Here is a 25,267-nt window from a genome sequence, read left to right on the forward strand (position 1 = left end):
TTCCTTTCGTTTTTCACCTATTCTGTAAAATTTTAATTGAAGATGTGTTGGAAAGTCACATTATCTTTCAAGCAACGGAAGCTTAGTCACTCGTTCGTAGTACCATAATTACGCCGTTATCTGGACGCGGCATGATATCGATAATCCACTACTACTATAAATACTATAAATACTAATTATTTTGAAAACTCTAATATAAGTATTGAAAGATCTACCCACAGCACTGCTTCTAGCAACAACATAAAAAAATATTCAGAGGCTGAAAACAATCGATTTGATGCAACATTTAACTATCGAAACCAAAATACTGTCAACAACTAGCGCATGTGTGTCCAAAATATAGTAAGCCGGCAACTCTCATCATTTATAATGACAACATTGTTGTATGTTCTAGTGCTTGGTTTAGTGCTTTGGTTAAAACATACAATACAAACAATCCTAAGCGGTAGCTCTTATCACTAAAGCCTCCAAATTTGACACTTGTCAATTCAGTGTTCTACTACATATTTCTGCACTCGCTCTTCAGTCTTACATTTTTATTAGATTGAGCCCAATAAAATTCTGCCAACCTTAAGTCGCTTGAAATAATCACTGACACCAACGTAATGCCACATCCTATCACATACGGCTATTCATCTGTTATCGATAACGACGACGACATAATGACAAGCTCTGGATAATATGGTCCTTTTTATATTGTAAAACGTATGTTACAAAAATTGAAGTACAAGATTTCAAATCAACAGATTAAAAATACTTTGATCGTTGGGAGTAATAGACCCGATAATAATACTGGTCATATGTTTGCCGTCTGTAACAGGTTAAAGATCGTAACGGAACGATCAACAAGTGAACAAATAACAATGCAATGCTCACACTCCTTCTCAATATTATCATTTCAACGCCACACTTCCCCCCAATAGTCCCAGGGGATTTGTGAAATGTCATCACATCAAATGTTATTAAGTAAATCCAATTCGCTATTAAATTCCGATACAGAAAAGCGCATAGACTTGACATTAAGATGGGAAAACAAGGATAAATAGGATGGCAGAGGGAAGTTTAACCCTAAATCTCCATTATTTTTCCTTTAGTTTAAAATTAACATACATCCGCAATATAAAAGAAAATCCCTAAAACCAATGCCGTTTTTGTTGTTGAAATTTTTCCCGACAGAGCGTACCAAAAAATAACAGAACGCTGTGTCTTATCTTAATGGCCCACACATATGCCGCGTTTATTGCCGTTCGGTTAAACAAGTTGGAAACAAAATTGGAATATATTATCCAGATTAAACTTTAGTTTTTTCTTCTGCAGTTTTGAACCTTAAAAAGCGCACGAATTCAATACACCCTTAGTTGGTTGTGCGATTGAAAAAGGGGATATAACTGACAGAGCAGCACCGTTTTTCGAATGGGGCAGATTTTCGTGACTTGATAGATGTTCTTTCAATTTTGACCTATAATGAGATGTTGGATGTGCGTAGAACTGAATATCTTTCCTACAATAACTTGAAATTAATTGAATCTCCAAGTTATTCTCTCTCCAGAAATGATAGATTCCAGAAATTCACTTCTCAAAATGACTATAGCTCATCCACTGTCTGAATCAATATCATGTTTTTTGGCAAATTTTTTTTTTGTTTCCTGCGAAAAACGATAAAGAAAAATCACCAACACATTCATATGACTCATTTATGCTGTTCCAGCAGTCTTTGCATGCATTCATACACCGAAGTGTAAAAAAGAAAAGCTTTCCATTCATTTTCCCTCGTTTATGCAAACATAAAATTCGAAAAACGAACAGATATCATTGTGTAGAGGAGAGGTTATAAATTTATATGCACACATAGCAAAACCTCTGCAAGTCTAGGCAACATATCCGTTCTATAGATATACGATTTTCGGTGGAATGAGCGGATTTAAAAACTTCCATAGAGACCCCCACCGCCGCACAAAATTGTTCGCCGGATATGCGAGATTAGATTATTGTTGTTTATACAAAAGGAATGGAGAAGAACAAAAAAAAGTGTAAGAAGTGAAAGAACTGAAAAACTTTGGTGCAGATGAAAGAGCAGAGGTTGAAAATTTTATTGAGTTAAGGATTGAGTTAAGAAATTTCCATAATGATGTTTGATTGTATGAATTGAATGTGAAAAGTTTAGGATAATTTTATTTAAGACGGAAAATACGATTCCGTTTTTGCTCTTCTCTGGTTTACACTCGTTTTGTTGGTACAATTCTTGTGAACTTATATTTCATTTAACATATTTTGCATATTTTATTTATTATGCTGATGGAAGTGCATGCGATTTATTAGAATTTATTCGATTCGATTCGATGGAATATTGGAAAATGTTGAGTGTATAACAAATGCAGATTTTAGTTGGTTGCGAAGGTGAATAATCTTTTCATTGATCATAAATCTTTGAAACGAAAAAGATTGTAAGGAGTTCGATAAATTACAAGTAAAAGTGCACTTCATTCGCTTATCATAGAAAAGCCTCAAACCTCCATTTGACATAATTTTGTTCTGTGTCATTGCTAGAGAGCTTTCTTCATTGTATAGTTTAAGAGTCATATCGCCAAGACTTCAGGCGATTGGGGAACAAGCGGTCTCCGATTTTAATGAGTGATAGCTCGTTGGATTCGTCTTTCAATTCTAGGAAACACGTAATCTTTCACTTTTTCTAAAAAACAATATTTTCTGTCAAAAGCTCTCAAAAGTAAAGACATGTCAGAGTGTACTGAAAACAGTTTTTCGGCAATAACTCAAGAAAAAATTATTTTAAATTGTTGTAATGTTGTACGAATGACGGCCTTGGAAAGACTTACAGGTAGAGTATACGCACTGCTTGGTGCGAGTACATCCACGAGAGTTATGACTAAAAATATAGTGAATGTTCGGAGAGTCCGGATTCTCTGCAGCTTCGTTGTCCCACGGAACTGAGTATGGGGTGTTGTAGCTGGCCTCACCCACTATCGTTGCACATATAAATCAACCTAGTACTTTTGTGCTGCAAGCCCACAGATGTCTTGGAAAAAAAGTTGGTCCCAAAATGCAGATTTTTTCCTTCTTTCTGAGGGCTATACAGCTGGAACAGCATCTGGAACGGTACTACGGCAGTCATTTTTTATCGTCTGGCTGAAGCCCTCGGATAATTTTACTCATCTGGATACGAGATATCAAATTATTTCACGTGTAAAGTATAACGTTTTACTTTACGAGTGAGGGAAAAGGTTTTCACTAGTGAGGGAATAGCCACATTACCTCACTAGTAAAATAAATCCATTTTAAAAAGCACTTTACTGCGCGCTGCGTAAAGTGCTTTTTACATCACCGTTCATGACAGATTACATTGGATGCTGTGGAGGTAGTTCATTACATGAGGGATCAATTTTGTGATACGAGTCGAACTCACAAGTGTGGTTATAAGCAACAAGTTTTGGAAACGGTTATTTTGACAAGTGTAGAGTTTGCATATCCGAGCCGAAGGCGTGGTATGCAACTACACGAGTCAAAATAACCGTTTCCAAAGCGAGTTGCTTAAAACCACACGAGTGAGTTCGCGAGTTCATGTAAAATGAGCATGTAAAATATTGTTAATCGACAAATCAAAGCAAATTGTGACAGTATGAAGTAATATCCTATTTATCTTCCCAGTTCAGTATTATTTTTTATTGTACTCAAATTGTAGTTGTTTCGTGCTAGTATAGTGCATACTACACAGCTCCTTAAAATATTACATTTTGCCGGTTGATAAAGTGTTGAGCACAAAAAAGTGCGACTGCAAACAATTAGCTTTCGAATAATTTTGTTGGAATCAATATCATAAACTTGTAGATAACGACCAGATTGTGTTTATCTGAAGTCTTTTCTTTCATTTGTAAAGGGAACGTAATTTGTTGAGTCATTTCTTTTCGAGATATTTACTAATCATAAGTGAGATTGCACTTTCGCTGCAGATTTTTCTGTTACACGTCTAACATTCACTGGCCACAACATTCTTTTTTCTGAAGCCTATGGTTCTAAATCGCGAATCGGTAGGTAAAGTAAAATCAGAATATCATCAAAGCGCAGAGTTTTTATTTAAAATGAATCGTCTTGCATTATTGATTAAGTTTTTTGACTTTGATGTTTAATAGTAAGTTCAGTCACATTGACATAGTATGGCGTTGAAAGCAAATACATGAAGGCATCAGAAACATCTTTTGCTTGAATGCTGGGTAGTTTAGAAAAAAGCTGTTCTTCGCCTTCTTTTATGTAGCCAGCTGCTTCAAATATCTCAGTTTCCACTACACCGGGTGATAGACTCTAAGATAAATGAAACAAACGGTCAAACAAACATTGGAACATTCGATAAACTTTCACCGAAGAGTTTAAGTCAACGAAAAAATTACTTACCGTAACTCGTATCTTATCGTTGTCCTGACAAATCAACTCCTGACGCATCACTTCGCTTGTTGCTGTTACGGCAAATTTTGATCCTTGATAAACGTTGTGTGACAAATTTTTATCCATGGGAAACGGTATTCTGTGGCCGAGGTTGCTGTTAATATTACAGATGAATCCGTAATCGTTCGACTTTTTAATCAGCCGAAACGCTTCACGAGTAACATGAACAAGCCCGTTGAAATTGGTTCGGATTACCTCTTCGATTTTCTGACTTACATCCTCGTCGCTAAGGATTTTTATGTTACGCGCACATCCAGAGTTATTAACCAGAATATGGATGTAGCCAAAGGTTTCTTCAATCCATTTGAAGGCATCTTTAATGGACTGTAAATCCGAAACATCGCATTTGTAAGCGTAGATTTTGCCGGGTGTTTCACCCAATTCTTTGGCAATTTCTTGGATCCTCTCATGCCGTCTTGCTAATCCAATTACGTGAATGCCATTTTTGGCAAGATCTTTAACAAATTGAGCGCCTATGCCAGCACTTCCGCCTGTTACTACGGCTATTTTTCCGTTCCACTTTTCCATGTTGCTTACTGAATGACCGAGAAAGTACGACTGCATGCTATTTCTGGATAATTAATTTCTCAGACATTTTTATCAGTTTGAAGATAGCAATAAAACTGATAGTGCTTGCTTGCTTATCTTAAATTTAGAATTTAGCAATTTTCCATGTCTCTACGACCCAATCATCCAAGTTCAAGTGCTGAACAAGTCAGTATTAGATTAGTTCCAGTTTTGTAAAGTACCAATAAAATAACAGAATTGAGTCAAAACTAAATGTGAGAAGAGAACACAAGGGTTGCTGGACAATGGTAGTCATTTCAGAATCCAAAAATCAATCTTCAATCAAATTTAAAAAATTTATTTCCAATTTCGAAAGTTCATGAAAAATATTACGTGCACTCTGGATCATTCTTAGCAATGCAAATATTGTCGAATCTTACGATTTCATCCCTCAATTGCTGAGCATTATTCAAACTTCGATAAATGCCCCACTTTCCTCGATAATAACGAGCACCACTACGCCACATCTGTATGTTTCCAGAATGTGACATCAGAGTGCGCCCATTGTTTATACTGAGCGTAAACGAAAAGCGTCCTACAGCTGCCACACCATATGTCACATAAACCCTGGCCTTAATCCACGTATTCAAAAATGGAGTAAGATCAGCCGTTTGCAATCTCGTCGTTGTGTGTGCTGAATTTATGTAAATGACCTCCATAATGTTCGGTGTTCCTCTTCGCGGTGTGAAAGTAATTAACGGTTGGGTGTCATTGCCACCAACGGCCTTGATTTGGAAAAGATGAGTGAAGCTGTTGGACGGTTGAAAACCATCGGGTAGTCTGAATATCCATGAAAAAGACATTCGCTCGCCATTTCCTCCCGTTAAGTCACCTTCATCGGGTCGAATTTCGTTGCGTTGTCGATCGAAATTTCTGCATCGGTCGTTATCCGGATTCACATGCGAAACGAAAAAGAAAACCTAAACGAAATATTTGATTTTTCTGGATGAAATGGGCTTGCTGTCCGAAGCATTCAGAGTCAATTACTTGTTTATTCAATGCACCATCGTTGCCTTGATAAATGTGTCTGCCAAAAGATGGATGACTGCAATCTGGGTTTTCGGATGTTGCACCAGAACCCCACACCGAATTTATCAACGTATACACATTTGATGTTCCGCCTTCAGCCGGACGGAGGTACACGCGACGTGCGTTTATTATTGATGGGACAATAACAATGAGTAAGCAGAACACCTTCGCGTACATTTTTGAAAAAATACTCTGATTCAACATTGCAAATCGTTTGCTGCTTTTATATAACGTTGGAATGGGTGTGATACGTCTATCAAGTTGTCATTACTACTATTTTATAGTCTTGTCGATGTTATACCAAACATGTACACTAATTTTTGATTGACGATTATGACATTTTTAATTAATTCGCGATGAGAAATAGAATGTTCAATTCAGAAAAGATTAATTAAATTTCACGAGGACATGAAGTTACACTGTCACGTCTAATCCGGCTATTCATCTGTTATCGGTGACGACAAAAATAATGACAAGCTCTTGATAATATGTTCCTTTATATTGTAAAATGCATGTTAAAAAACTTGAAGTACAAGATTTCAAATCAACCGATTAAAAATACTTTGATCGATGGAAGTAATAGACCCGAAAATAGCACTGGTCATATGCTTGCCGTTTGTAATAGGTTAAAACGGAACAAACTTGTGTACCATATCTTGCACACATTGGAGTTGTGATAATTTACAAAACGTTAGAATGAGTTAAAATTATCGGAAATTCGATACCTTTGAAGACCAATCCTAAAGGCGACATAATTCAATCGGACATGTGCATCAAAAAAACATTTCGAAACTTATGCCGACGGCGTCTAAAATGTTTTTCCCTCTTCGAATAGGTGCGAACTGATGCATGAAGATAATTTGTTTCTATTGGTCTAAACCATTCTATTCTATGCAGTGGAAACTAAATTTTTCTGATAAACAGCAAACAGCAATTCACATTAAAACCTTGAGTTCGTTCATAAATAACGTAACGAAAAAATGAGGATTTTCGTCACCCCATTCCCAATCCTGTCACGGAAAATGTACGAGAATTTCCACAAAAAAATTATGAACCCTCCCCCTCTCTGCGTTACGTAATTTATGAACAATCACCAATGGAGTATGTCTACCAGGAAAATTTATGTTCATCAAGTTGGGCGTTCGATGTCCAGCGTTTCATCACACAGATGTGGCACTCTTTGTTCTTGAATACGTAACACAAGTTTAAAATACAAAAATCAGTTAAAAAATTGAGCAAGAAGACGACACAATTAACAGTAAATTACATTGAATGCGGTGGAAGCGCTTCATTACAAGAGGGATTTTTTGATACGAGTTGAACTCACGAACTCATGTGTATGTAAGCAAAGTGATTTGTAAACTGTTAGGTGAAATAACAGGTTATAAAGCGAGGTGCTTAAAACACAAGTGAGCACCGATTTATGCTGGTTTATTCGCTGTACCATCCGTAAAGTTGTCATTACATGTATGTACGTACATGCATGTAATGAGTCATTGTCATGGGTCATACATACATGAATAGAAAACTTTAATAATAGTACATTACTATACCAGTGAAGTAATTTGATATCTAGTATCCAGATGGGCTTCAGTCCGAGGTACTTTTACTCATCGTGATACGAGATATCAAATTATTTCAAGTGTAAAGTATAACGTTTTACTTTACGAGCGAGGTAAAAGGTTTTCACTTGTGAGGGAATAGACACATTACCTTACTAGTAAAGTAAATTAGTTTTCTTTGGATTTTATAATTTGTACTTCTGTTTTCACGTACCAATTAGGACGCGTACACCTAGTAGTTATTACCTACACATTTCTAGTTACGTACCTATTAAAAGTGCAACAGTACGCATGAGTGATTAAACTGGTATAAACGCGTGTCTAAACTTTGAAGACTCATCAACCGGTTCGTTCAGCTAAAGAAGACTTCGACACATAAATTACTGGCACAAGCTGTATCACGTCATTTATCTAGTACGTTTCTTTCATGTGGTTTCGTCCCCCGCTCTAAATTACAGATTTCAGAAGAGATTTCATGAATTTCTTTGATAAAATTTATTGAAATGAATCTTTGTTTCCGCTTATTGTTAGTTAGCGACACAGGCAAATAAACATCCAACAGATGCATGGACTATTGTTATTACCATTCTTCTAAGGGACGAAAAAAAATTTAATGAAAAATCAGCATTTAATCAAGATAATTAATCAAACAATTTTTCTTTATTTCATTTTTTTTTTCGTTAATATACAAACGTATACTCGGTACTTCCTATCGGGTTAACAACTCCATTAATCAAAGCCTAAAAATTTTCGAAAACGTTCATCATCGCATAATATAATAAACCCTTGTCATAATGAATTCATTTTGCTTTACGTTTCATCATCCTTATTACATAATAATGATGGATTTAAACAATTTTCGAAACGTTCGGTGTGTTTTTGTGTATCAGACATTTTATGCTCAGCGTTGTATATTTCGAGTGTGCAATGCTGGATAAAGTGTAATTTGAAGAGCGAAATTATTCCGAAGGTACTTGATGGATAAAACATCGTTGCTCGCCAACCAACCCCTTATATTTGTCTCTAACCCCGAAAAAAAATTGAAATAAAAGAAACTCTTGTATGAGCGTTGTGCGTTGTATTATTATTTGCGAAGGAAATTTTCAAATGAATAATAGATAAACAAAGAATTCCTTTGATGTCCTCGGAAATTAAGCATCGACCAAATTAATACAAATATTTGATTATTGATTTTTATAGTACAAATTACAAATTGTGTGGAGAGTGAAAACCATCGAAATTTATTCGTTACGTAATATGAATATATATTCCCGGTGTTCCCGCCAGTAATCTAACTCAGCTGGAGTGTGCATTAAAATGTACGTCTCCTCTGTCAAGCCAATACAATAATATTGAATGTTTGTATACCAAAATGTTGTACGCCACCCTCCCATGTCAATAATGCAAGTTTACACTAAGCCGAATGTTTGATTCGACTGTCGAATATGTTAAGGGAAAATATTGTTGAGGTCCTCTCCGCTCCACCTCAATTCACAAAACACTTGAAACTTGAGTGGTATATACAACAAATGAAACCACTCACTCCATCTCTATAAATGTGTGTATGATTTCCAGTTCATATGATTGTATGTATGGTACATGTGACATTATATACTCGAACGACTTTCACCATGCTAAATGCCTATGTTGTTCTTATATCAATACACACGACACATTATTTGTTGGGAGGAAAGGCGATTTCTAATGTCAACAGAAGATGGTTCAGTCAGTCACTGTTCCACACCGATATATTTTCTTGAGAGGATTTCGTTGGTGTCTTGGAAAATTATTTGTTTTATTGTCGAATAAATGCGACGCACTTTTTTTTTGTTGAAATAAAATATTATTTATGGCATTCGTTGTCGTTGACATATACCGAAACATGCGTTTCTAGCGTAAGCACATTGTATATAACGTTCGTTGGGATGAAGAATAAATTCTGGTTTGTTAAGTACACACAATAATACCATGTTCATGTTCAATGTGAGTTCAGGTGTGTTTTTTCTGTTCAACAACTGAATGTTCGTTACGGTAATTAGTGCAAGAACAATGACGATACATTGCGTGGAGGGGAATATTTTTGTTTATTTGTTCAATCGATAAAACGCAAAGCGGTGGTTACATCTGCAGAATGACTATTTCTGATTGGATATTTAGAAAAAAGTAAATAAAAATTAAACCCTTCAATCATTGCATCAAATCACGAATATAGCATCTCGTGTCAAGGTTCATTTTAAGGTAGAAAATCTTAATCATTCTAACCTGTTACAGACGGCAAGCATATGACCAGTATTATTATCGGGTCTATTACTTCCATCGATCAAAGTATTTTTAATCTGTTGACCGTATTACTCCGAGCTTGTCAATATTTTTTTCGTCGTTATCGGTAATGGATGAATGAACGAATGTGACTGATAACGAGGTAACACTTAATCCTCTTTAGTCTGTCCACCTCGCCCGGTGATAAGTAATAGTACGAAAATGTCTAGAAATCCATGATTTCATTAGTTACATTATGTACAGTCAGAGTCAGTTAAATTTCAGCAAGAATTTGCATCAGCTGTTTTTCAGCTGATCGGCTTATCCGCACATATACAATCGATTATCCAAAATTTTCCAAAAATAATTTTTTTTAGACATTAAGGAAAATATGGAAAAAAACAGGACAATTTGGGAAAATTCAATATGGAAATTATTTTCTTAAAAATAGTTTTTGATTCATAATAGAATTGTCATTCGAATACACTGGCAAGGAAACTGCAGTTTTCAAATAGCCAAAAAAAATTGTCACAATAAATTCAACAAATATATTCAAGGTACAATCACATCTAACGAACCGTATGTGCAACGTTGCCAATTTAAATTCTTGTGCAAAGTTTGGTTGAAACAACTTTCGAGACATGAACGGTACTTTACCCAACTCAAATTCATCCTGTTCTTTCTTACCTGGACCTAGTTGAATGTGCAGTGCTTTGTCGTAGCAGCGACATCGATTTGACAAAATGTCATAAGCATTTTTCCTTCGGAAATGAAAATAACCGACACACAATAGTTATGTTCAACACTTTTCCCATTTCTCAATGCGGAATAGGTTTCTTTCAAGTGACATTGCCACTCTTACCGTGGTATTTGTTGCAGTAATGCTTATACTTACGTACGTACAGCCTCTGTACTTTAATGTACTACTACGACATTATAAATATTCAAGTGTACAGCAAACACTCACCATGAAAATACGAAAATTGAAAGCTCCCATGTTTTCTAAAAATGGAATGTATAGCGAACTTTATAGCACAAGGTATACACGTCGGTTATATCTACATACACAACACATCCATAACAAGTTACACGACCTTAAATCACACATCAAAGTTTGTGAGCACTAATTCCCTGGAAAATCGCATGTGTCTGTGTGCTAGTTAGCTGTGAAATCAAAGGCTACAGCACACGTTAACATCTCACTGATGGAAAGTTTCTTCAAAGGATGATATTTAATTATCTGTTTGTGCACGGGCACGAGAACGTCAATGCTTGTTTACACAAAATTGTATACGAATTGAATGAAATGGGATATACATGTACACAGCCATCCGACGGAGTCACACAATAACTCCACCAATGCAATATACACTTGGATAGGATGATGGATGCTTTGAATTTTGCCGAAAAAAAAATACCTTGAATATAAACACGAAAAGGAATTTCCGACGTAATCAGAGTTGATTAAAGTGCTGAATCGTGTTATTTATGAGCGCCAGCATTATTCGTTACGGCCATTTTCAGATTGAATAGGAAAAAAAAGCGAATGTTCAATGAATCATAATCAAATCGATGAGAATGGATGCAGACCAATGCATCGCTTTTTTTTGTTTTTCCGGATATTTATAGCGTTGGTATTTGCTTCAATTTTTTTTATTGAAAGCGTTGGAAGATGATTTTTACTTTGCAATCGTATACACACTAGAGTCGCTTTGTCGTCACTCTGTAAACATTCATCGTAAAAAACATCGTTTAGCACTTTGAATCTGATAGAAAGAAGTAAAATTAATGAAAATCAGAAAGCTAATTTCATCGAATTTATATCTCACGACAATTTTACTTCGGAAAATTGGAAAATTTACCTCGAACTAATTGATGGAACGGTTTTTTTTTATTGAAATAAAATCTCATATAAAGCCAGTCGTCTTTTTATGGTGTTCATTAAAAATTACCGCAATTCAGCAAAATTTTATTCAAATTATCATCCAATAAACTATTCACAACCACCGCAGCTCGTAAACAACACCAACACTTACACCATACTATAACACAGAACCATTAAAATACTATCACAAAATCAAACCCTAATTTAAGTTTAACGACTTTGATGGTCTATTAAAAACAGGATAGGAACGAGAAAAAAAACCCGAACAGAAAATAGTTTAATATGCGAGGAAAATGGCAAACTCCATAAAAAATCTATAACAAAATAATATCGACTTTGGAAAGCTCTTCAACGAACTTACTTTTCTGCATGGCTTTGCGGTTATTAACAATTCCATTGGCGTTGATAGCGAACGTCGGCGACGATCGTCGTTTGGAAAATGAAGGAATATTAAGTGCTTAAAAATATAATAAACTTTTTCATTACCTATTTGTCGCCAAAACGGTATATTACCGTTCAATGGCTTGTGTGTCTTGTCGTCATAATAAAAATGGCATGGTTTTTAACGATGTTTTATGGTTTTTAATTAGTAATGACTGGAGGGGATGTCGTTGAATAAAAATTTTACATTTTCATGGTAATCGCACAGTTTAGTACGGTGGAAATTACTTGATTTTTATTTTTTTAAGAATTGAGAGAGAAAGCGTAAATTTCACTTTATCTCGTCCGGTTTTTCGGAAGAGGAGTGTAGGTTCATGATAGTAGATTTACATTAAAAAACATGAAATTTCCATATTTAAACCACTCATCATACCGAAATCAGCCACAGCTTCCGGCACGATATTACATCGTATATGGACAAACATTTTGCGATTGATTCACCAAACCCCCCTGGTTCCTCACAGGAAATGTTCGCTTTATCAATCGTTGTATATTTAATTGGAAAGAATAGAAGACATGTACCATACAATGTCTCTGAGTGAACAAGTTTCATCCATAAACATAGCTAACGCCGACCCGTACGAAACACCTATTCGTATCAAAAGCCTTTAATGTGAAACTCTTCATTTCTCTTACTTCATTTTCTTATCTGCTGAAAAACTATTCTCCCTTTAAAATCACTTACATTATCCACTCTTTGCCTTGTTATCATGTACAACTAAATTGCCGGAGGCAATATAGACAGCCCCGTACGAAGACAAATTTCATAAATTCCTATTTAAACAGCTATATACCGCTATATTTAACTATATTTCACTATAAATAAACATTTCACAGATAAATATATGCTATTATATAGCTCTATATGCCTGTATATAGCTCAATATAGCTGTATATAGGTATATATAGATGTCCGTATATGTAATCCCTGAAACCCCACACACATAACAAATTATTTCCATGTTAACAGAAACTCTCTAAGTATCATTTTTCCCAAGATATTTCTATTTTACTAAAATCCAATATGGCCGCCGGCAGCCATTTTGTTAGGAGACCGGAAATAGTACCGACGCTTTACATTCGTTAATACCTTTCAAACAAAAAAAAATTCATGAAATTCGGTCAAAATTTACTCGAGATATTGTCAAAATACACCACGTTCACTGTACTTCCGAGTAGCCAGATAAGAGCTCACTCCAAGAGACCTAGCTCACGCTCCGGAGAACATAATTTCATAAATTTTTTTTTCCCTGATTGGTACGGTCAATACCTATCTAATAAAGCTAAAACAGACGAAATATGTTCAAATGTGGCCGACCTACAAGCAAAAACTGCTTGCCGCCCTGTGCCTGTTCCACACCAAGGGGTCTAACTCACGAGTCGGTCATCCGATTTCCATAAACTTTTTTTTTGTCGATCGGTATTGTAAATACCTTTTATTTGACGTATCACTTACAAGTTTGACGTTTAAATGTCCGGAGATATCTTCGAAAAACCGTAAAGCACTTATTGGGCCACAGCTCGGGAGGGGTCGATCCAAAATCACTCATCTTCGAACTTAGCCTGTCTTTTGACATTACCAAACGGGAAAAAAAAGAATTTTCAAAATCGGATGCGTTTTACTCAAGTTATCGTGCAGACAGACGGACAGACGGACAGACGGACATTTTTTTTTCGCGGATTTGGCATCTCTAGACAACCACAATAGGTTTCCCCTTACTCAGGGAGTCCAATTCGACGTGTTACAAACGTATGCGTAAACCCATAAGACCCCAGTACTTCGTACGGGTCTAAAAATCGACTTTCTACTGTCATACCTTAAGCAGTTGTTTAGGTAGATGAGTAAATTTCTTAATTATTTTATCTACCTAGGTGAAATAATAGCAGTGAAAAAGTGCTATTATTTCGCCGTCGGTAGATAAAATAGCGTATTCACCTCTGTCCAAATGTTTATTTAGACACTTGGGGTTATACCATTCGCCTTCGGCTCATGCAATAACTCCCCAAGTGTCTAAATAAACATGTGGACAGAGGTGAATAATCTACTATTATGAGTTTAATTTAGCCACCCTTGTTTTAACAACAGTCCGATCCATTCCCCTAAAACTAAACGTTTCTCCATACATATATCTGAATATAATAACAACCCTCGTAAGTAAACGGAGCCGATGGGACATATAACAGTCTACACTTTAGCATAGAGATATTTTACGGGAAAAGCTTAACATTAATATACACTGAACTGGCGCTCTGTCTCTCTCTCTCGACGCAGTATTATCGTACACGTATTATATAGCTTCGACCAAATTTATTATGTCATGTTTCATGTAAAGTGGTTTTCCTATGCAGCATTTGTTTTGGAATGGCCAATTTTAAGTAAAACATTGTTTTTGTGCGAAAAGTTGAAAATTGTTTGCAGCGTATACGATATGATAGCGGGGGGAACGTGTTTTGTAATGATTCTGCGAGTGGAACATGTATATTCACACAACCTTAATTTACCGAGGGCAATTTCGGTGTGCGTGTGTTGCTAGTTTCTCTAATAAATTTTAAATGTTTTCAAAATTAAATACCTTTTTCGGTCGGTGTTGTTGTGTGTTCCTCCGTCCAGAACCATAACAATTTAAACAAATTATGAATTTGTGTTCTACATGATTGTGTAGCGCGGTGTCATCTGTGTGGATGAGTGAGTGGAGATAAAATGAAATTGTTTTCAGTTTTTTTCTTCTTTTTATTTCACAGGATCAAATATACCACGGATAACAGAACATCCAATCGATACAACGGTGCCGAGACATGAACCCGCCACGCTAAATTGTAAGGCTGAAGGGTCACCCTCGCCGACCATTCAGTGGTACAAGGATGGTGTTCCGTTGAAAATCTTACCAGGATCTCATCGCATTCTTTTGCCAGCTGGAGGATTATTCTTTCTCAAGGTATGTACCATCCTAACCATTGGATCAAAATACACTAAAAGTTGTCTTAAATTGATTTTGGACCAAAATACACTGAAAATTTTCAAGTAAGTCTTGATGATGTCCATCTATAGGATCTATAGAAGACCAGTGATGGAAAACTCACGAAATCTGTTCCTCTCCAAAGGTCACAACTCTTTATCAATTATTCTAGAAGACACAAATAATTCAGATGTCTGGGGCAAATTTTACTATTAAAATGCGTTTTTCAAACAATACTATTTCCCTCATAGAAATTCAGAAGAGTTCAGCTCACCCTGAAAATAAGGGCTAGCTACGGCTCTGCTTCATAACTCCACACACGAATCCTAGTCATAAAATTGCTGTACCTGGTGCAAAATTGCTAATTTATCGATAAATTGAAGAGATAAGAAATCAGTGAAATTGACAAACTCGGAATTGTTTTGCCCCTCCTTCTGCCGTGCAACTACTTTCACTAATCTCGTAAAATTTATCCCAACTAAATCCCATAAATTTTTTATTTTCCTTCAAAAGCAATTTATTTCCATCAATTTTTGATCCTATTTCCAAATGAAACATTTAACAAAAAATCTAATTACAAAAGTACACCTTAATCCCCTTCGTTAGATAGATAGATAGCCCCGGCTGATGATGACTGTAAAAACATCCAATTTTATCTTTACTTCGAAACCCCCTTTTCGTCTTTCATATTTACAGAATGCCGTACACCGTACATGATATATACATAACATGCAACATAATAATGTTAGATAATACCATCAGATCAAGAGTACCATGCAGAAACCTTACAACACAAAACATGAGCGCACATATAAACTGCCTCATCGTTTAGCAAAAACTCCTCAACTTTTGTGTACAGCATTCGTATTCACCATATTTTCACTGTTCTCACCCACAACCCCAATTGTTACACACATACAGTTCTCGTTACAACACATCTCATTCCAACTTTTATTCTGTACGATATAGCAGTACGGTGGTTGTATATATTCTATTTTTCTCGTATTTTGTTGCAGGTTGTAAATTCTCGTAGAGAAAGTGATGCTGGAAACTATTGGTGTGAGGCGAAAAATGAATTGGGGGTGTCGCGCAGTAGAAATGCTACGTTACAAGTAGCAGGTGAGTATTTTTTTTAGTTCATAGGCTTTAAGTCATACACACGTTACACGTATATAGTAAGTGTATATACTCAAATAATTGCAATATTTTTCATATTTCAAAAACATTTTCATTTATGCGCTTTGTCGTATATCATCACACAAAATGTGAGTGAGAAGGAAAATTATATTTTTCCACTTGACGGTTTTGCAGGCAAGAGAATAGGGAATTTATAGTTCGTTTTTGTTGAGTGTGTATGGTGTAAGTGTCGGCACTTTATGCTGAAATTGCTTTGATGGAACTAAGAAAGGCAAACAAGTGGTTTAAACAATTACTTAGGCGTTTTACACTTGCTTGTTGGAGTAAGTTATGTCGAAACAATTTCGAAATACGGATTAAAATGTTCAATGTTTGGACAGAGTATCGTCGACAAATGTTTATTTTGGCAAATTCAAATCTTTGACGAAGCTCCTATGAGTCCTTAAGAATTAAGGAATTTAATCGCTAGAGAGAACATGATTTCAAAAAGGTCGATCAGATACGTTCGTTTAACCTGGAGCGTTTTCCGAAAGTAGCTTGCCTCTAGGGTCTGCAGTATATTGCCGCTTACCACTGAAAGCACTATAAAACTTTTTAAAACTCGAACTTTTCGTGCTTTCCTAAAAATCAAAATTTTGGTAGCTCGAAATCGAGATTATTTCTGCTTAAAGTATAAATGGAAATTGATCAAATTAGTATGATAGCTTAAGTATAGTTTCCACTTAACAAAAAGTATTCCGTGAGAGGCGTAAGAGAGAGCTGTCAAGTAAACAATGTAAAAATTGGAAAAAAAATCTGTCTCTCACACTGGGTACTTTTTGGTAAGTGGAAATCAAACCTTACTCGCAGGATTGTGGCTTCAGTACTTTAAAGTTTTAAAAAAATTGTTTCTCCGAAAAATAACAAAAAGTGTTCCCGATTATGACTTTCTCAGAAATTTTTACATTTTGGATCATCGTCAGTCCTACAAATGGGAAGTAAATTAGTTGTGTTACAGCTTGTTTTGTAGGAAATTTCAAACGAATTCTTGTGATAACTCCTAATTGTTCTTAATATTGCTTTAATGGAGAAACTAATGATTCTGTTAACTTTGGTTGGATGAGCCGTAATGAGCTTATATCAAAATGTTAGAGTTGAAAGTTCGGATTTCCTCAATTTATAGTTTTATTGATGACCAAATATTTCGTCCTCACATCGAGGACATTATCAAATCAATGGCTTAGGACTTTTAGAGGACTATCGACATATTACCTTAAAACGAAAGAGGAAACTAAGTTTTTTTTCTTGCTAGAATCACTTAAGGTATTCGTTATGTCATTGAAGCTAATGTATCAGCCTTTGATACTGTTCTTGATGTGAGAACGATTGATTCTGGTTATGAATAACCCAAGTTTTATGAAATTAAAAAAAAACTACCGCCCCAAGGGATACAATTCGATGGTCATGTGGATTTATGTGGAACGAATTAAATGAATTGATGTGACACCACATACAATGAAAGACAATTCTTTCGGTTGGTGGATATATTAGAAATGAAAACGTAAGCACGTCGAGATGAAGCTAGTACAAATGATTGGAAAAATCATTAGAGTCAATCTTTCAAAATATAATAAGGAATTTATTCGACAAACGAATCGACATCGGTCAGCAGTGGGTTTTCATTTTTTTTACTTAAACATGTTGGCACACGAGAAGTGGTGCTTCAACCTACGTAATAAAGACGAGTCTTCCGAATTTCACTGTTCAACTGTTACAAATTTAGTAGAAAAGATCAAGTCCCCATTTTAATTCAATATATTGGAACAACTTTGGTGTTTGATACATTAAAAAAGTTTCTAAATTGAATCAAACCCAACAAAAAACATTTTTCTATAAACAAACCAAAACCACCACAAAATGGAGATTTTTTTTAACGGAAAAGAACTTAATTAATTTCAAATTACCATTGTTTACCCTCAATTTATTTATGTTATTTATTATGACTGAAAATATCTGAGGGGCATTTCTCTGTGTAACAATACAGAAAAAGAATTGCTAATGGTTACGCTCGCAATACAATACAATTTTACCATACTAACCAACCTTTATTTCGCCACCGAAAAGATGATTCTTAAGAAAGTATATTTCTCAAAACCATTCTCAAGTGGAAAGGTATCGAACGTCATTAGTCTGTTTTACGTATTCAAGTTATACAAATTTACCAAAAAAGAAAATTCGTTGAGGGTCTTTCAAGTGTTCGCATTTAATTTCCATTCCAAAACCAGCAATAACACAAAAGCGGTTCAAGTCATTAATTATACCTTTAGTAACATGTAATTGATGATTCTCACCTTCCCATAATTTGAGAAACTTTTACGAGCTTTTTTTTCGCATAATACAACAAGATTTTTTTGCCCTCTGTTTTCCAAAGCAATTAGTTGCTCTTCCAAAAGTTTCCGTCGAAATTAAAACTTACTTAAAAAACGTTGGCAAAAAAATGGGAATTTATTACCAGCGAAATGGTGCACGGTTCCATGTACGGATCGAGGAAATTATTTTCTCGTTTGCCTTACTACTTTATTTTGCAATGAGAAAAAGATTTCTTTTTTCGTACGCTCATCAGAATGTTACGTGAGATTTACGATAAAGCTGTGGAATTCTGACTACCACGTGAATGTGCAATCTGAACTGCAATTAATCTAACGTATGCAATTGTATAAATGGTTAATGGGTTGCTAATTACCATCATCAATTCGACATTTTGATTTATATCCACATTTTAGGCATTGCCATTGTGGAGTCAATCGTTTGTATGAATGAAATTGCTTGAGTGAAAAACGTAACGGGTAAGGTACCTAATTTTAAGACGAATCGAAAAAAACTGATTTAACCAGTTACAGACGTCAAACATATGACCAGTATTATTATCGGATCTATTACTTCCATCGATAAAGCATTTTTAATCAGTTGATTACAAATCTTGTACTTCAATTTTTTTAACATTCATTTTACTATATAGTCACCCAGAGTTTGTCATTAATTTTGTCGTTGCTATCGATAACAAATGAATAGCAGTATGTGACAGGTTACCACTGGGACATATAAGAACAAGAATAGACCGGCTAAAGCCTGGTGAGGTCTTTTTTCTAATTTCTGTTTGGAACTACCAACTACCAACTATTTGACCTACCAAAACTACCACATTTTCGAATTGCAATGTTAACTGTGAACTATCGGTTATCAGATAACAGATAATTATTATTTGCCTGGTGTTGATATGCTCATGGTGGCTTTGCAATTTTGAATGTCAATCCAGCTCACAACTACCAAAACTACCGACTACCAAATTTTCGATTTATAAATAGGCGAGCAGTTAGAATAACTTCGTCAGTCGGTGCGTAGTTCTTGAATAGTAAACATCTCTTCCCCAAAAATTACGTTTGGAAGTCAATTATAGCCTTGGTAGTCCAACTACCAAATTTTCGAATTGCAATGTTAACTGTGAGCTATCGGTGATCAGATAACAAATAATTATTATTTGCCTGGTGTCGATATGCTCATGGTGGCTTTGCAATTTTGAATGTCAATCCATCTCGTAACTACCAACTACCAAAGCTACCGACTACCAAATTTCCGATTAATAAATAGCCGAGCATGTAGAATAATTTCGTCAGTCGGTGCGTAGTTCTCGAATAGTAAACATCTCTTCCCCAAAAATTACGTTTGGAAGTCAATTATAGCCTTGGTAGTCCAACTACCAACTACCAAATTTTCGAATTGCAACGTTAACTGTGAGCTATCGGTGATCAGATAACAAATAATTATTATTTGCCTGGTGTCGATATGCTCATGGTGGCTTTGCAATTTTGAATGTCAATCCATCTCGTAACTACCAACTACCAAAGCTACCGACTACCAAATTTCCGATTTATAAATAGCCGAGCATGTAGAATAATTTCGTCAGTCGGTGCGTAGTTCTCGAATAGTAAACATCTCTTCCCCAAAAATTACGTTTGGTGGTCAATTATAGCCTTGGTAGTCCAACTACCAACTACCAAATTTTCGAATTGCAATGTTAACTGTGAGCTATCGGTGATCAGATAACAAATAATTATTATTTGCCTGGTGTCGATATGCTCATGGTGGCTTTGCAATTTTGAATGTCAATCCATCTCGTAACTACCAACTACCAAAGCTACCGACTACCAAATTTCCGATTTATAAATAGCCGAGCATGTAGAATAATTTCGTCAGTCGGTGCGTAGTTCTCGAATAGTAAACATCTCTTCCCCAAAAATTACGTTTGGTGGTCAATTATAGCCTTGGTAGTCCAACTACCAACTACCAAATTTTCGAATTGCAATGTTAACTGTGAGCTATCGGTGATCAGATAACAAATAATTATTATTTGCCTGGTGTCGATATGCTCATGGTGGCTTTGCAATTTTGAATGTCAATCCATCTCGTAACTACCAACTACCAAAAATACCAACTACCGACTGAGAGCTACCAAAACTACCAAATTTGTGGAACAGACAGACGGACAGACAGACAGACAGACAGACAGACAAACCGGCCATAATAGGGTATTTTTTCTAGAAGAAAAAAGACCTAAAAATCCACGCTTTACCTAAACCTTTTTTGTAACTTCAGTTATTCGTTCAGTTTAAAAGAATTTCTATGTGTGAACCATTTTATACGAGCTTGGTATTTCCGACTCATCCGCCTTGTCTAGCAGTAAGATTCAAGGACCATTACTTGAGTACAAATTAGCTCAGTCTGTCAGTTTAGATGTGTAAAATTTCGAAATTGTGGTATTTGTTCTTACATTCATACAAGTAGTACCGGATTTATTTAAAGGATATCCAGCTGCAACATTTCCGACATCCGCCCCTTAAGAGCGATCGATTATGGCCTCATAAAATGGAAGTTCATCCACTTTTTTCACTCTTTTCAACCTTTAACAACCGGAATATAATTAAATCGGTCGCTTTTTGGTTTCACAATTGACTTAGTGTTCATACAATGAATTCCTTTAACTTACGAGATTAAAAATAAGGCGATTAGTTGGTGCGTCACGAACCACTGCAAGCTTAACGATCATCTACACAGAATAGATCGATCCTACCTGCTCTTGTTGTCTGGCACCTCACACTAGCATACATATCCTAAAGGACTGTCCATGTCCACTTTACACCAATCTCAGATTTCTCAACTTCAGGTATTATGAATTCAAAGATGAGGATCTACCATCATTAGATGGAAAATGTCTTAACTTCCTATCGAAAACGGAGAAATTTCCCTGATAGAAGTAGTAAGGTCAGAGAGAAGGGAACAAATCATCTTTAATGTTTCTCAATTAAAGACTCCGAAAACTCTAATCTATCTAGCGTTGTTACAAAATCTTTTACTTCATTAACTATAACTTATAGATAGAGCTCTCCAGAGAACATCGATTTTATTAAATTTTGTCGTTGTCGATGACAAATGAATATCAGTTGCTTAAAAACGTTTCAACTCTATGAAACCGATAGACACGCTGAAAAACACAATTCCTATTTAGACTGACTTGGATAGGGGTAATAGATTCAGCCATGATAATTAACACATATCAACTGTTAGATTGACTTGAAACATTTTACTTTCGTTATTTCAAAACCAGCAACAACATCATTAAATTACGGAAACCTATAAGTACATTCATGTGCACAGTGTGTGCACGATAAAAAGAAATGAAAGGGAAAAAATAAACTTTTGCATCTACTCTGCATATTTTCGCAATATCTTTTTGCCATGCATCGCCAAAAGCGGTTTTTAAAATATTTTATGCACAAAAAACGCTACAAATCCTCCTTCATATCATGAAATAGCTCAAAACAATGTAAATCATAGACTTTTAATTTTCTGATTTTTTTCCCGTTAGTTTTGTTCATTTTTCTTTTTATTTTGTGTTTTTTTCCCTGCTTTTGCTGGTTTTTAATGTTGGCGGTTAAAAAAAAAGATGAAATCACCGTTAGGTACTAGATGAAGCTTTTGAAATGCCTGGGGGGCATTTTAATTGTAGTTTTTTTCCCTTTACGGTTGCACATTGCATAGTTGTTGTCATGGGATGATTTTACGATTTTTTTTACATTATTTCTGCGAGACATTTCGGTCTAATTTCTACAAAATTTATTTCAACAGTTGAGATAGATTGCTATACCATTGCAAGGACTCTGTGTATGTTTAATTAATTTGTTTTACTTCGTCGACATTTGCATGAATATTTGAACATTTGTTGAATTGTTGACTTTGGCGTGGCAAAACAAACGACATTTCAATATTCTAAACGAAACATTTCCATTCAAAAGCTTCCATCTCGTCTTAACTGGCAAATTTCGGAAACGCTAAAAGTTTCTTAATTGGTTTCTGCTTCTGAGAAATAATTTGGGTCAGTGTTTTGATAATGAGTTGGAAGACACGCCCATATCTCTCCTTTAAAATGGAGCAGACAAACTGAAAATATATAAATCCATTTGTACAGTTTCCATCTCATAGACCGGCATTCACCACATTCATTTTGAAAACGGCTTATCGGAATGGTAATTTCAAATATTGATCATGTTGCATCTGTACTATAAATCAAACGCCGCACATCAATTTTAGCTATATTACAGCCAATAAAAAAAATCCCCGAAAACTTTTTTTTAAAAAAATCAACATTCCGACAATCCTCTTAAACCCATTTTTATACATTCACTCCCTTTATAGTCAATAAAAAGGAATTCAGGAAACATATGTGCAATCGATCCGGTATATTACTTATATAACGTTGATGCTTTTTGCCAATATAAATGTTTATTTTTTTGGTTGTTTAGGGAAATTTTTATTGTATGCTTTAAAATGGCTTTCATTCGATGGGAAATGAAATAAAAATTCTCTCAAATGTTTGAAACCGAAAACCTCTGTAACAATCAAATTTAATGTACATTTGATTTTCGCCGGAAAGCCATATGGTTTATTGTATTGAATTTTCATTAGTTTCGTCAACAAATTCATTCGGAGTGTTGTTATTTGACTGTAAATTAAATATCATTACGCGTCATGTCGTGATGGGTTTTGGTATGGTGTGTGAGATATTAAAGAACGAATTTTCGAAAACTTCATTCAGGTCATTTTTTATGTGTTACGGCAATGTAAAGCGTGTAAAGCACAGTACGTACGTGGTTCAATAAAAATTTTGAACGACTAATATACTATTACAGTTGTTCGTTTACCTTGACAATGGAGTTGTCGTATGGGCCATGTCGTATAGTAACAGTATCATCACATAAGGTGTGCCGAGTGCGCAGCACGAGAATAGTACACACCGCGTATTTTGAAACATATTTTCCTTTACTAGGGAGGGAAAATGGACTTTCCGTCCCTAAGTCTTTCCCTCCTTCATAAAGGAAAACATCATACTATACTCGGGAAATAATTTGATATTTCGTATCACGATGAGGAAAAGTACATCGGGCTAAAGCCCTATTACTCATCTGGATACAAAATATCAAATTCCTTCCCTTGTTAACTGTAATGGCGAGAGTGTGTTGGTGTATATACAGTGGAAGTTACTTTTCCATCTCTAGTTATGGGAAAATACTTTCCCTCACACTAATACACATTACACTGCTGCGAGAGTAATAGTACACAACTAAACCAGTGAAGGAATTTGAAAAATTTAATGTATCTCCTTTACGGGCAAGTTTATGGGAGAGAAAACGGGTGAAATTCTCTCACAAAATCGTGCATCTCTTTTTATTAAGTTTGTTATGTGTTATAGTGAAGTTCAGGAGACCACCCTTTAATATTCAATAACAATATTTTTGGTTGCTGTCCTCCGAAGCCTGAAATCAAATATCGATTTTCGATAGTTTTCAAAAATTAATTTTTCTTTACCCAATAGACCCAACTCTATTGCCAAATATGAAAGGACAAAAAAATTGTTCTACAAAAATTGTCTTTTCTATGGAGCCAAAGGTTTTTCAGATCGCAAATGGATTGCATCTTGGTTCGAGATTTTTGCGAATTCATTCATAATTGTCAGAGAGCGTACTTTCAAGTTTTACTTTTGTAAATTCAGTCTAATTTTTCTATTACAAATTAGAAATTACTTCACTTACATTGGATATACAACTATTACATTAAATTTAAATTACTTTACAGTCCTGCGCGACGATTTTCGACTAGAACCACAAAATACACGAGTAGCCCAAGGTGACACAGCACTACTAGAATGCGCTCCACCACGTGGAACACCGGAACCAACTCTTATCTGGCGTAAAAATGGACAAAAACTCGAAGTTGAAAATTCTAAAAGAATTCGAATTGTCGATGGAGGAAATTTAGCCATTCAGGATACTCGACAAACCGACGAAGGCCAGTATCAGTGTGTTGCGAAAAATATTGTTGGTGTTCGTGAATCGACAATATCATCGTTGAAAGTTTATGGTGAGTGCGAAGAGGTTTTATATCTGGTAAAAGGTTAATCGATGCAATTTTTGGGTTCATTAGTAAAACCATTCCTGGTGCGAGGTCCTCATGATCAGACGGTAGTTGAAGGTTCATCCGTGACATTTCAATGTAGGGTCGGCGGAGATCCTTTCCCAGATGTATTATGGAGGAGAAGTGCATCCGGTGGTAATATGCCTCTAGGTAAGATGATATTTACGACAATATGTTTATTCGAAGAACGTGAGAAGAGCATCACTGGTTCACAAAAAATTATTATTTTTTTCTGATGAGCAACCAAATTTACGTACCCATTTGAATGTTCTAACAGATCGGGTTCAAATTCTTGAAGACCGTAGTCTACGCTTAGAAGACGTAACTGTTGATGATGAAGGCGAATACAGTTGTGAAGCTGATAACATTGTTGGTTCAATCACAGCTATGGGATCACTTACAGTTCACTGTATGTTTCTGTTTACAGCAATCTTTATCCGCACAGTTACCTTAATCTTTCAATTTATGAA

The 25,267-nt window shown here is 35.4% G+C and overlaps 4 protein-coding genes across 4 annotated transcripts in view; 1 reads left to right on the top strand and 3 right to left on the bottom strand.

Annotated features, from left to right (window-relative positions):
• Positions 1–25,267, bottom strand: part of LOC119083231 (zinc finger protein 271-like) — a 700,255-nt gene that overhangs the window by 343,050 nt on the left and 331,938 nt on the right. The gene's annotated exons all lie outside the window — the stretch shown is intronic.
• LOC119083248 (roundabout homolog 2) overlaps positions 1–25,267 on the top strand; it is a 53,522-nt gene that overhangs the window by 14,353 nt on the left and 13,902 nt on the right. Inside the window, exons 2-6 of the mRNA XM_037192910.1 lie at positions 14,941–15,134; positions 16,172–16,274; positions 24,459–24,743; positions 24,807–24,947; positions 25,075–25,206. Coding sequence (XP_037048805.1) covers positions 14,941–15,134; positions 16,172–16,274; positions 24,459–24,743; positions 24,807–24,947; positions 25,075–25,206 — 855 coding nt within the window. The remainder of the gene's footprint in view (positions 1–14,940; positions 15,135–16,171; positions 16,275–24,458; positions 24,744–24,806; positions 24,948–25,074; positions 25,207–25,267) is intronic.
• Positions 4,065–5,033, bottom strand: LOC119083286 (farnesol dehydrogenase-like). The gene is made up of 2 exons (XM_037192974.1): positions 4,405–5,033; positions 4,065–4,314 (listed from the first exon to the last, which is right to left on the bottom strand). The coding sequence occupies exons 1-2, from the start codon at positions 5,017–5,019 to the stop codon at positions 4,117–4,119; spliced, it is 813 nt and encodes a 270-aa protein (XP_037048869.1). The 5' UTR covers positions 5,020–5,033; the 3' UTR covers positions 4,065–4,116.
• LOC119083282 lies at positions 5,294–6,256 on the bottom strand. The gene is made up of 2 exons (XM_037192971.1): positions 6,010–6,256; positions 5,294–5,942 (listed from the first exon to the last, which is right to left on the bottom strand). The coding sequence occupies exons 1-2, from the start codon at positions 6,253–6,255 to the stop codon at positions 5,352–5,354; spliced, it is 837 nt and encodes a 278-aa protein (XP_037048866.1). The 5' UTR covers position 6,256; the 3' UTR covers positions 5,294–5,351.

The sequence above is a fragment of the Bradysia coprophila genome, unplaced genomic scaffold (assembly GCF_014529535.1).
Source record: "Bradysia coprophila strain Holo2 unplaced genomic scaffold, BU_Bcop_v1 contig_583, whole genome shotgun sequence".
NCBI classification, from domain to species: Eukaryota; Metazoa; Arthropoda; class Insecta; order Diptera; family Sciaridae; genus Bradysia; species Bradysia coprophila.

Excerpts from the sequence above, each read along its gene's own strand:
- LOC119083286 (XM_037192974.1), bottom strand. The coding sequence starts at position 5,019 with ATGCAGTCGTACTTTCTCGGTCATTCAGTAAGCAACATGGAAAAGTGG. Across the intron at positions 4,315-4,404 it reads ACGATAAGATACGAGTTACG|AGTCTATCACCCGGTGTAGT; the intron begins GTAAGTAATTTT and ends CATTTATCTTAG.
- LOC119083282 (XM_037192971.1), bottom strand. The coding sequence starts at position 6,255 with ATGTTGAATCAGAGTATTTTTTCAAAAATGTACGCGAAGGTGTTCTGC. Across the intron at positions 5,943-6,009 it reads ATGGTGCATTGAATAAACAA|GTTTTCTTTTTCGTTTCGCA; the intron begins GTAATTGACTCT and ends TATTTCGTTTAG.